Consider the following 13,669-nt stretch of genomic DNA (forward strand, 5'->3'; position numbering starts at 1 on the left):
CGGTGGCTTCCGGACTTCCGCTGGTTCCGTTCTGTGATGGAGGTGCCGGACGTCCGGTCACTTCGGACTTCCGCTAATTTTGGCTCGGGTGCGGTGGCGCCGGATGTCCGATCGCTGGAGGGTGGGGCCCGTCATCCGGTCCTGGCCGGACGTTCGCTCGTTGTAGCTCTCGGCTGGGGCTTTAGGCTGCAGACGTCCGGTCCCGACCGGTCCTCCGGTGGCGGGGGCTTCTTCCGCAGCTCTTCTTCTTGTCCTTCACGGTTGGTGTTCTTGCCATCTTGTCCATTAGGTGTAGTTGCTCCGTGGCTCTCCTCCAAGTGCCTGATCACGCATAGTGTTTTCTCTTGAGGTAGTAGCCATGTCTCATGTATAGAAAGTGGTAGTTCGGAGAGGAGCGAGTTCACCTTATCTTCGATAGCCTTTGCTCGTGCCCTTGTCATTGGTCCAAGTGGTGTCGTGGGAGACGTAGGTAGGTCCATGGGGATGATCTTGGTATGCTCCGCATCATAGTTGGAGTCAGAAAATTAGACTGAGTTGGCAAGATAACTAAGAAAATTGGTTATATTCTCACTGTTCGCAAACTTCTGCTCAGTTTGACTCTCCTGGAAAAGCCACTCCTGATAGTCATTGCAACAAAATTTATAACATAAGTACGCAACACAGTTTATTGTTGAGAAGTTAATGCAAACCCACCTTACTGACAGTTTTTGTTTTTGCTCCATACATTCCAGTATAAAGCCCACAAAAGCCTGGACAAATTACAATATTATTAATTATTATATATAACTTAAGTGCACTTGGCATTCAAAACTAAAAATTTGGAGGATGAAACAATGCAGGAAGCCTTACATCACGAAGATCTGAATATGAATCGGGCAAATGAAGCCTTTGGAACTTCTCCCACATAGGTTCAAGTGCACCAAGTAAACGTACCTCCTCCTCGTGAGATACTTTCACAAGCGGCTCCTATAGACCCAAGGGACAAAATATAAGCATCACCAAGCCCCAAGAACTTTAAGGTGCAGAACTGGAAGAAATTTGGCAACAAGATATTGTGTACCAGGTATGAGTATATGAACAATTTGTAAAAGCAACTCCCATCCACACCTAACCCTAGCCGCGACCCCTTCCCCACCTAGCCCCTCCCGCGACCCCCATGTCGCCTTCCCCGGGGGCGGTGAGGGAACCCTAGCTGCGTCGCCGCGGCCCCCTCCCCACCTCACCCCACCTCCTCGCCGCTGCCTGAGGCAGCCGCCGGGCAAGCCCGGGGTGCCAAGGATGGTGGTGGTGGGGCCTCGGCTGCCTTGACTCTGTGTGGGGAGTCCCAGATCTGGAGCGGTGGCTCCTTTGGCGAGGCACGACAGGTTCTGGCGAGCAGCCGTGCGGGCGGTGGATCTGGCGTCCTGGCCGTGCGGGCGGCGGGATCCTGTTGGTCGTTGGCGGCTGGCTGCGGCTTCTGCGGTGGTTGGTGCATGCGATCTGGAGCCTCCCCTGTTCGGCATGCGGGCCAGCCTGGTCGGGCCGTGCTTCCCTTGGTCGCCGGTTATGTACAAGAGGCGCTGCTGGTGGCAGGGATCTAGTTCGGGCGAAATCCCTGGTCGGACATGATCGGTCGCGCCGACGACGACGCCTGAGGGTGATGTTCCCCTCCTTGGAGGCATCTGTATGGACTGATATCCTCACTTCCCCTTCCCCTAGGTCTCCCGGGCGAAAGCCCTAACTTTGTTGGGTGGCGGCGGCGCTCATGGCGTCATTCCCTTCTTGAAGGCGCCGCTTTGGGAACCGTGGGGTTGGGTGGCGCTTGTGGGTGGTGGGCGACGGCAGTGGTGCGGACCTATCCTAGCATGGATCTATGTCTGTTGCTTGGAGATGGACTCGCGGAGGTGGAGGTCGTCGTTTGGCATCATGGTGGCATCCATGGCGGAGGACCTTCTAAGGCTCGCGTAGCTGGAGGTCGTCGTTTGGCGTCGTGGTGGCGTCGATGGCAAAGGACCTGCCAAGGTTGACACCTCAATCTGCTCTGAAGATGGACCGGTGGAAGATGGCGGCGATGACACATGTTAGTGCATCGGACCGGTTTGTGCCCCAGACCCAGTAGATGGCTCGGTCGGGGCCTCCGGCTTTAGATGTCAGGCTTAAATGAGAGGTCTGGGTATGTGGCCCAGCTTGCACCCCTTCATCATATGGATAGGAGTAGCGGCAGATGTTACCAAGATGGTGGATTCAGGCATATTGTTGTTCTAATGTGTAGAGTCCTCGAGAATAATCAATAAAATGGCAGCATGCATCTCCCAGATGCAGAGGCCAGGGGTCAGCCTCCTTCTCTAAAAAAAGCAACTCCCGTCTCCAGGTACTTTCCGATATTCAGAGTAATTAGCCGAAAGCTTATGCAGAAACGCACGCAATAGATGAGAATACGTAGCAAACAAGTGAGGACTCAAATCAAGTAGAAATATAACAGCTCACAAGTCATATTACTTTTGCCTTGTCTTTCATAATTTTGTTTTCAAACTCATGCGGTAGAGATGGTAAAGGTTCCTACACCGAAACAAGATTTCAATTAGTAAAACCAATGTTATTTCCCCAAATTGACATCTCTAGCCTCAATGATAAAATTAGAGAATATCCTATTAAAGTTAACCTTTTGAAGAATTTTTTTGCAGCCATTTTGTGATGTCTGCAAAACCATAGAAAACTGAAGGTGCAGAGAGGTTATGAAAGTAATGTTGAATAGTTAATTAAACTAAGCAATTGAAAAGCAACCCTTACATCATCACAAGCCTCGTACTCGTCTCTCCAAGAAGCCCTCACAGCATCACATGACTCATGACTCTAAAAAGGACCTTCCAGAATCTGAAAACATAACAAACGCAAAATTTTAGTTTATTTAAGGAAGAGTTGTGAACAGCTTGCAAGATGTCTTTTCAATCCGAGTTAGGATTGTAGTCACTGTTTACATTTGCAGTCTGGCGTGCGGGCGGTTTCGCCTGGAAATAAAGGATGTGGGCCCCAACACTAGACGTCGCACCCGTTCTGCCTCCTGCTGCCACCTCTGTCGGGGAAAAAGTCCAAAATAAACCCAGAACTCATAGACCCTAGCTAAATCGAACCCTCAACTCCTAATCCTGGTAATCAGCACTCTCAACTCTCTAATCCTGGTCCAAAATGAACCCTGCAGTCGATTTGGGCAGGAAAACACTGACATGGCATAGTCAACCGGGATTCTTCTGTCAGGTGGGCCAGCTGACCGGTGCGCGTGTGGGTGGGATATATCCCGATCCAAATCGATTGGGGAATTCCTCAGCACAACTAGGGTTAGCTCGGCGGCGGCCAGGGAGAGAGGAGTGGGCGATTTGTGCGGCGGCGCCGGCGGACACTGCGATGTCATGGTCATCAGGCGGTTCTTCTGCTCCTGGATTCCGGTGAGCGTCGGGAAGGAGGGACACAGATGCGAGGTCATCGGTGCGCTACCGTGAGCAGCCTATGGCGTACGAGCCGGTGAAGTTATGCCACTGCAATCCACGGCGAAAAGCACCGAGATGGATTTCTTGGAGCCGTCAGAACCCGGGGAGGAGGTATTACGCGTGCGTCAATGCAATGGTTAGCCCCAATTTTTCTGCTCATTCTTCTGTTCTTCCTCATCCCCTCAATCTGATTTATTTCTTTTGTTCAATTGCGTAGCATGGTGGTTGTGGGTATGCTGAATGGCATGATGATCCGTTGCCAAAGTTTTTTAGTGACTTAATTGGAGATTTGAGAGATGAGGTGTGGAGGTTGAAGGGTGGAGGTACTGTTGCGCGAACTGAAGATGCATTCAGAGTTGTGGCTATGAGTGAATATGAAGCAGGAGGTGAAATGCTGGTTGTGTCTCTGCAAGAGCAGTTGAGGTTAAAGAATGCAGAAATGGATGCAATGAAGAGCAAGTATATGAATGTGATATTTGTCTTGATTGTCTTTGTGCTTGGTTTAGTGCTAAGGAAATTTGTAGTGAACTGAATGTCAAGTTCATGTGATCTCACAAGTGTATGCATGTGCGAATTGTATGGATCTTGTATGCAACGCAATTATCTGTCATTCCAATTATCTGTATGGATCATTCCAATTATCTGTCAAGTTGTGGAACTCTGTTTGAAATGCAATGTATGGAATGAAATTTGTGATCTGGCAGTCAATTGCAACCAAGTTATATATTACTTCTCTGATCATTGGAATGTACACAATATAAGATAGCATTTGCATTTGCTGCCAATTGTAATAAGAAAATTATAGCAAATATCATTTACCCTGAGCATTTGCAAACAACATCATAAGAAAATTATAGCAAATATCTCTGACATTATAAGTAGATAGAATCTGCAACATCAAATCCATATTTGCAAATAGATTACAAAAGCTAGGACCATAGCCTGAATATGCCTGGCATTGCAAAAGATTTCTGTTGCAACACAACCTTAATGTTTGCAACAAATGAAACTAGACAAGATTACACATTGCCACTAGTAGTAAAGTACTTGAAGCTGGGAATAGATGATGCAGGAGCTCTCTTTCTCTTATAGCCAGTAGATGGCCCAGGTTGTGCACTTGTTTGGCCAGCTCTTGCTCTTGGGGGCTTAAATGCAGATGCTCTTGCTTGGCCAGTGGCTAGTGCAGATGCTCTTCCTGGGGCAGTGGCTGCTGCAGATGCTCTTGCTTGGCCAGTGGCTGGTGTAGAGGCTCTTGCTTGGGAAGTAGCTGTTGCAAAAGTTCTTGCTGGGGCAGTAGCTGGTGCAAATGTTGTTCCTGGGCCAGTAGCAGGTGCAGATGCTCTTCTTAGGGTAGTAGCTGGTGCAGATGATGTAGGTGCACTAGCTCCAGTTTGCTACATGTCAAAATATTTGAAGTGATTTTAACTTAGATAATTTAAATTGCAGAGAACCAACTTAAATCATCTAAATTTCAGGAAATCATCTAAAACTAATAAATGACATCTAAAATCCCTACAAAACATGTTAAATGCAGAGAAATGCATGAAAAAAATAAAACTCACCTTTAATGTGTCCCTTTTTTGGTAGTCTTCTTAAGGTGTGCATTCTTCTTCTTGCCTCTCTCTGGGTTTTGCTTGCAACCTGTTTTGTTGTGTCCAGCAGTGCCACACATTGAGCAAATAATTACAGTGCCATGCTTGGTCATTTTTTTGCTAGGCTTAGGTTTCTCACTTTCTTCTCTCCTTCTATCATTATTCTTAGGCCTGCCTGGCATGCTATCTGGTATGGTTGCATATGCTGGAGCTTGAGGCCTAGGTTTCTCAGAAACTGGCCACATTTCCTCACCTTCCACAGGCATCAAACAATGTTCATAAATTTTGTTGAAAACATCAACAAAATAGCAAGGGGCAATGAAATCTTCCACTTTTTTTCCACACTTGTAGATAGTTGTTATTGCATGAGAACAAGGTAGACCTGGTAGCTAGAAGTAGCCACATGAACATGTCTAGTTGTCAAGACTCACTGTGTACTGCCTTTTTCCCCAGTGACAAGTTTCACTTCAAATTCATCTTTGCCATTCCAAAGTATTTCCATGAATTGGGTCCTTGCTATGCTGCTCTTCAATTTCTTGAATGCACTTAGACATATTTTTCCATGGAAGTTCTGACATTTTTCCCTTTGTTCCTGAATTCTAACCATAACCTTTTTCCTTATTTTTTCTTGCATTGAAATTATTGGATAAAACCTTGCTTCAACAATTGCATGATTGAAGGATTCACACAAATTATTATCAACTGACTCACAATTGGATCCCACTGGAAAAAAGCCCTTACCCAGCGCACTAGCTCTGTTCTCATGATGTCTTTTGCACCTTCTGTAGTTTCTTGGGCAAGCTTTGCTTTATAGTAGTTGAAGTCCTGCTTGTTTGCTGCTTTGGCAACTGCCCAAAACTTCTTCTGCCACTGATGTTCCCTATGCTTCTTCCTCCAGTTGGCATAGATATGCCTAGCACACATTATGTGCTCTGCATTTGGCAAATAATCCTTCATTGCATTTATCAGTCCCTTCTGCTGATCTGAAATGAACACCCAGCCAGCTCCATTGTCATTAATCTCAAGATCTTTAATAAGCAGGGCAATGAACCACTTCCATGTATCATTAGTTTCCCTCTCAACAACTGCCCATGCCACTAGATACATTTGATTGTTTGCATCTCTTGCAACAGCACACAATAGCTCTCCTTTGACAGCACCTTTAAGAAAACAACCATCTAAACCAATCACTTTCCTGCAACCAGCCTTAAACCCAACTTCAGTGCATTAAAGCAGACATAGAAACTCTGAAATATGTTCTGTTCCATGTTTGTTGGATCCAAACAGACTGCAACAGTGCTTCCAGGATTACTTCTAAGTAGCTCCAGCTGATAATCAAAAACCCTGGTGTATTCATTCTTCATTCCAGCCCTTAACTTGTCCATGACAAGCTTCTTTGCATGCTTGCACTTAGAAGTTGATACATCAGCAAACATGTCCTGAAGAACTGTTGCTTTCATGCTCTCAATTTTCCACATTGGATTAGCTAAAATGAAGTGCTCATATCTTTCAGCAATAACCTTAGCTGTCACAAGTCTGTTCTCCCTGTTTTGTGCACAGTGGTGCTCATCATTAAATGTTATGATTTGAAACATGCTTGTTCTTCAGGTTTTGGCTCCATAAATAAGCCAAGGGCAGCCAGGCCATCCACACTTAGCCCTAACTCTGTTACTCTCTGACTTCAAGAACACAATGCTTTTTTTGGTCACAATTCCCTATTTCTTCGATGCTTTCACAAGCTGATTCTTTCTCCTGAATACCATTGTCAATGCAAAGTGTGGAATTTCTGAGTCATTATTGTATCTTGGATACTGGCTCTTCCTCCTCACCATGTGCCCATCAGAATCTTCATCGTAAGAATAATCCTCATCAAATGAGTCATAGCCCCACTGTTTCTCCTCTCCCTATAATTGATCTTCCATATTTGCAATTAAGTCAATAGAAATAGGAGCTGTTGAATCACCTGCAAGCCAACTCTTTGTATCTCTCATCCTCTTCTTAAATTTTCTAGCATGCCTTCTGAGCTCAACAACCTCTGAATTTTCTCCACTGTCCTCACTGTGTGGTATGTACTCTGTATCTTCTTCAGAATCACTAGCTGAAACTGCATTGTTGCTCTCAACATTCACTTGATCTGGTGGATTGTTGCTCTGAACCTTCACTTTCTCTGTCCTCACATTCCTCTGAAAGTTCACTTCATCTGTCCTCAAATTGCTCTGAAAATGCACTGCATCTGGCACTTCATCTAGACTGCATATTTGAGAAAATACCAACTGAATTCCTGCCACTTCATCAACCTCATTTGCCACTGTGGTTTTGCTTGCCCTAGGCTGCTCAAATTGGATGTTGTTCATTTGAGTGAGCACACCATTATCATATGGTTCTGCAGTAATGACCATGTCAGGTTCTTCAGCTTCATCATCATCCATATCAACATCAACAATCTCATTCTCATAGTCACTAGCACTGCTTCTACTCTCACTGTCCTGCTCCCCATGGTATTCCACATAAATATCAGCTACATCTCCAACACAAATGTAGTCTGACATGCTAGCACAACCACTGTCATCAAACAAAAACCTCAAACCATCAGCTAGTTCTTTCCCAGGCACATGAAAATACAACTTCATCGATTCCTTGAACTCCAGATGGTCTTTCAAATGCCCTTGAACTTCAAACAATGACAACTTGTCCCTCTCAATCAATGAAATTGCTTCATCTCCCCCCACATAATCCAAAACAGGACCAATGTGGATGAACTGGCCCCCAAAATGAAATCTGACATTCAAAATCTCACTAGGGTCCATGATTGAGCTGCAACAAACAAGAGTATATCACTACATTGTGCTAATCCGAGCAATTGGACTGACAAAAACGAACAGAAAATTGCCGAAAACCCTAACTCTGTAATCACAGAAAAGCCCCAATTTTTCTCTTTGAAACCCTAACAATAACAATGCAGTCAGAGCTTCAATTGCAGCCATAGGAGGAGGAGGAGGTCGGAGACCGTACCTTTGACGCCGCTCGTCGTCAAGCCGTCACGATCGCTGTCGCCGGAGCCGATCACCCGCCCGTCACCATTGCAGCCGCTCGAGCAGGGGAATTTCAGGGGACGCCACGAGTGGGGATGGACTTCCCCTTGCGTGGGCTAGCTCTGATTAAGAGCAGGGATGCGCTCTAGGCCTTATGGGCCGGCCCAACTTCTCTCCGCAACGCGCCCAACACCCACCGATCCCAGCTTTGGTCTGCCACCTCATCAATCCCTGTTTGGAAGTGGGCTCAGGGTTCATTTTGGACCGAGATTAGAGAGTTGAGTGCTGATTACCGGGATTATGAGTTGAGGGTTCGATTTAGCTAGGGTCTACGAGTTCAGGGTTTATTTTAGACTTTTTCCTCTGTCGGGACGCTGCGGCCTGATTGGTTCCACCCGCGCGAGATCCACCGGATCGCATGGCTGAGTCGCGTGCGCTTGCGATCGCAAAATCGTGCAGCTACACGATTGAGCATTCGGGTTTTTTATTTTATTTTTTGTTCATGGCATTTTTATCCCGAGGATGACATATTTTAAAGTAGCTCCGAAAAAAACCCGACTAGAATACTGCTCCACGAGATACATGCGTACCTAGCAATCACAACCAGCGCTCCCACCCACCCCATCGACAACAACTAGCCTGCACGTATGTGTGCATGGCAAAGTTGCTGGTGCGTTGATGTCTAGCACTTGCATGTGCTAGCTTGCTGTTTTTTGCTTTGCTATGCCTTCTTGAATCGTGTGTGATTGCTCGTGATTCCGTACCTTATTGTGCCGCCGCCCGTCGCCAATACCTCGTCGACCTAATCGTCCTCATAAAGTATCGAGCGCTATCTCGTCGTCCAATCTGCCCGCATGCCACCTAGCATACTGCTCATTGGCACCATTGGCCTGGAGCCGGAACGACCGATCTGACGGCCCTGACGCAGGACTATGTCTATCATGTCCGTTTTTTTCCGGACGTGTATTGAATCACGTTCATCGCGACCTCCTCTACAATGAACACTACCTAAGCCTTGCATCCCTCTTACACATGTGTCCCTTCTCCCAGCGTCGAGCACACCGATTTAAAGCAACTATCATGTGTGCTATAAGCAAGCAACTTTGTCTATGCAAAAATATAAGAAGCTTGTTCAATGCAAAATATGAACAAACTTTGTCCACACAAACTTATGAACTGTTTTTTGTTTTACAAAAAAATGTAAAGAAAATGATTATGTCCTACCACTTTAAAATAAGCAACTTCCTTCTAGTTTCGTTGGGTGCACGTGATCCCGATGATATGATAAGCGGGCAACTCTATGGAGTTTTCTAAAAGACTCTAATGTTTTCCTCGGACGACTAGGTAGTGGTATAGAAGAAAACACACACGGTAAAGGCAGCCAAGCCCCCCTCCCCAATCTTGCTTATGCCTGTGATCCCGATGATGTGATTTAGCGGGCAACTCTATGGAGTATTCCGAACAACTCCATTGTTTTTCTTGGGCAACTACCACATATCTCCAGCTATGACACCTGGAAAAGGAATAAAGAATATGCACATGTACATTTTTGGAGGGGTTTAGAGAAAAAATTAACCCACTAAATCATTTGCCCATAGATTTAGCTGCGCCCTCTTCCCCTTCTACGATCATTTGCCAAGTATTTATGATCACAACAAGGGATCCCACCTGAGGAGAATAAATTATTGACGCGTCCCCTTCTACGATCATTTGCCAAGTATTTATGAACATGGTCTGATACACTAAGGATCCGACCCGACTAAGGACGCGGAAATTAGCTCCGAGTCGCACGTAGCCCCCCGAATCCGATCTGAAGTGGAATTGGACGCACCTGCCTAGCGATGGAAAGGAAACATCATCAACATATAAATAGCAACGACGTGCCATACAAAAAAGGTCGCACAAACAAGGCTCGACGACTGATCGACCAGACGAGACACGTTGATGGCAGGTGAAGCGATCACAGCGATGTCCGCTGAGGCGAAGCGAGCGGAATTCGAGTCTGGCACGGCGGCCGACCCGGGGAACGGCGAGCTGTGGCGCCGCTTCGTCAGGTTCGAGCTGGAGGAGGGCGGCGGAATCGAGGCCGCTCGTGCCGTCTACGAGCGACTTCTCGCCGCAATTCCCGATGGAGAGACTTACATGTGGGACTGGTTCTGGAGGGAGCGCGAGTTCGGCGACGTCGACAACCAGCGGCGTGCGCTCCAGCGATGGGCGCGGTGGGCGCAGGCCCAAGGAGGCGGCTTCCTCAGGTCCAAGTCAGGCTGGAGTACTTACTTGAAGTTCGAGATCAACAACGGCGGCGGGGTGGAGCGCGTCCGGGCCGTCGGCGAGGCGCTCCTCGCGACCTTTTCCATGGATCCGCATGCGTACGCGATCTACATCAGGGCTCTAGCCGCTCTGTCCCGGCACGTTGAAGCCCAAGCCCTGGCAAGCCGTGGCGTCAAGGAGCTGTCCGCGTTCTGTCGCGGGCATGATGAATTCATTTGGAGGTTTATGGCTGTGTATCTGAAGAGGCTCAGGGAGAGGCGGAGCACCGCGTGGGACGAAAATATGTTCAACGATTAGCTGTTTTTTGTTGAGATATGTTGAATGATTCTTTTTTTAGAAAACTCTTGAATAATTAGCTGTTACGAGTATATATATACTAGTAGAACGCCCGTGCGTCGCTACGGGCTATAATCCATTTAAATGGGATAATTAATGTGGTTTTCACCGTCGAATCTCATTTCTTCGTCATACGTTTGACGTGTTTGGACATCAATGAGCTCCCCAAAATCCAACCGTTTGGACGGTCCGTGCTCACTAAATCAAACCCATATAAAAGAGGAAAATGTGCTTGTCCAGACTATCCGGCATGTTATCTCCAACACTTTGTGCCAACACAAAACCCGCCACCCCACGAAATTTTACTAAAGCCTTTCAATATTGCCATCTACAATACATTGTGGATAGCTGGATAAGATACTTGTGATTTTACACATCCATATTTATATCAAAATAGAAATCAGAACAAGAAAGCAAAACAAACTAAATACGCATGACAGTCCAATGTGTACCTTATATTTTGCAAAAGAGGAGCATAACTGGCTCCTACTGCCCCGTAGCAAACTATTATGGTTAAACTTTTATTACAAAAATAATAAACAAAAGGCACATAACTTTCGTTCCATTGAGTTCTTCTTTTGCATATCATTATCATTACTGTAAAAAAATATAAATTAAGTGACCACTAAAAAATTACCTTGAGATGCCAGCAAAAGAAAATGGCACAACGAGATCTCCATGAAGTCGTCAGCGAGCTCATCAGACCGGGGCAGAGTGCTTTCCTTCGCGGTCAACATATCCAAGAAAACTTCCTGTTCGTACGTGGGTTGGCCAGACATTATCACCGGACGAAGAGACCAATGCTCCTGGTTAAACTTGACATCGCAAAAACTTTCGACACTGTGTCCTGGACCTACCTGCTGGACATGCTTCGTGCTCGGGGTTTTGGCTCGCGCTGGCATGAGTGGATGGACATGCTCCTGTCAACGGCCACCTCCAAAGTGCTCGTAAATGGCATGCCCGGCTCTGCGATCCTGCACCGTTGCGGTCTACGCCAGGGCGATCCAATCTCGCCTTTCCTCTTCATCTTGGCCATGGAGCCTCTACAGCAAATGTTCAGCAAGGTGGTGCAGGCTGGGGCCCTCTCCTCTCTCCGAGGCCGCATCCCCAGCTTGCGCTCGGCCATTTATGCCGACCACGTGACTTTCTTCGTCAACCCGGTCCGCACAGAAATGGCAGTCGTCCGATCTCTGCTGAGCGCTTTTGGCCATGTCTCAGGCCTGAAAGTTAATTTCGCGAAGAGTGCGGTCATTCCCATCGGCTGCGGAGGCCTTGATGTGGCGGAGATCGTTCGCCCGCTGGGCGCGACCATCTCCAGTCTCCCGTGCAAATTCCTGGGACTCCCGCTATCCCTACGAAATCTACGGAAGATCGACGTCCAGCCGCTTATCGACAAGCTCAGGGCTAGGCTGGGTTTCTGGAAGATCAGGCTGTTCGCGGCAGCTGGCCGCCTTGTCCTGCTTAACGCAGTTCTGTCAGCCTTCACAACCTACTAGATATCTATCTTCGAGCTGCCAGCATGGGCTCGCGCCAAAATCGATCGTTTGCGCTGCGCCTGGCTCTGGAGGGCCAATGAGACTTGTCATGGTGGCCACTGCAAGGTTGCTTGGGGTAAAATCTGTAGGCCCAAGGAGCTGGGTGGGCTGGGCATCATCGATCTACAAAAATTTGGGACCTCTCTCCGGCTTCGTTGGCTCTGGCTTGAACGCACCTCACCATCTAGGCTGTGGCTTGGGCTCCCGGTGCCGTGCTCGATCGCTGACAGACGCATCTTTGCGGCCGCCACGATGGCCTCGGTGGGAGGGGGCACCCGTGCAAGCTTCTGGTTCGACAGCTGGTTAGAGGGCCGTGCTCCTTTCCTTCTAGCGCCGGCGGTGTTCGCGGTGTCACGGCAAAAGTTCCGCACTGTGAAGGAAGCTTTGACAAACAACAGATGGGTGCTCGACGTCAGGGGCCGCATTACGGCAGCTGCCCTGCTCGAATTCATGGCGCTCTGGGCTGGCGTCTCGGGGATCACTCTGTCCCCGGCCACCCCGGACTCTTTCACATGGTGCCCCACGGCGAGCTGGGTGTTCTCTGTCACCTCGGCATACTCCCTCCATTTTTGGGCTCAACGGCGTCAGCCCTCCATCTGCTGGTCTGGAGGGCTTGGGCTCCGGCTAAGATGCGCCTACTAGCCTGGCTCTTTGGCCAAAATCGGCTGCTCACGGCGGATCGCCTCTTGGCCAGGCAATGGCCAAACTGCTACTTCTGCCCCCTTTGTCGGCGAAACCTGGAGACGGCCAAGCACATCTTCATCTCTTGCCCGTGGTCGCGATCTCTCTGGGCCTTGGCGTCAGTGAAATTCAACGCGCCAGAATTCAACCCTGCCAGCTGGCTGCAGCCCACCTCGCTCACGGCTTGGCTGGAAGGGCTCTCAAGCTCGAGTGCCTCGGCGGCCAAGGCGCGCTCGCTGGCTTTGGCGATCATCTAGTTCATGCGGCGGGAGAGGAATGCTAGGATCTTTCGCTCCATGGAATCCATCACCATGGTGGTCTTGGGTCTGATCACGGACGAGGTTCGATGTTGGGTTGTGGCTGGAGCTAGCCACCTTGTATCCCACAAGTAGTCGCCATGCCGCTCGCGTTTCTTCTTTTTCTTTTCTTTAGTCTGCAGATTCTTCTGTAGATCCATGTATAATTTGTCTGTCAGCCGCTCCTGTGTTTCCTTCAAAAAAAAAGATCTCCATGACGTGCGGTGATCCAGCGTACAGTATGACTAAACACAACCTGCAAGTGATATCTCTAAAGATGTAATCATGCGAATATGAATTAATCATATGATGTGATCTATAAAGCATAATATTCAAGAAAAGGAATAACTAATTGTTCCCCTAAAAATGTAACTTTGTTAAAATGTAAAAATAGTCGCTTTGGCAAAAGCCCAACAACTAACTACAGTTGTACATCAAACTATACTCGTATTATAATATAGA

At 47.8% G+C, this 13,669-nt stretch overlaps 1 protein-coding gene and 1 pseudogene across 1 annotated transcript; one reads left to right on the plus strand and one right to left on the minus strand.

Annotated features, from left to right (window-relative positions):
• Window positions 1-4,967: 4,967 nt before the first annotated feature.
• LOC147960107 (uncharacterized) lies at window positions 4,968-6,534 on the minus strand (annotated as a pseudogene).
• A 5,948-nt stretch (window positions 6,535-12,482) lies between these two features.
• Window positions 12,483-12,872, plus strand: LOC147960108 (uncharacterized). Its single transcript, XM_087533146.1, has one exon. The coding sequence runs from the start codon at window positions 12,483-12,485 to the stop codon at window positions 12,870-12,872; it is 390 nt and encodes a 129-aa protein (XP_087389272.1).
• Window positions 12,873-13,669: the final 797 nt, after the last annotated feature.

This window comes from Triticum urartu, chromosome 7A, assembly GCF_056163025.1.
Source record: "Triticum urartu cultivar PI428250 chromosome 7A, HENAU_Tu73, whole genome shotgun sequence".
Classification (NCBI taxonomy): Eukaryota; Viridiplantae; Streptophyta; class Magnoliopsida; order Poales; family Poaceae; genus Triticum; species Triticum urartu.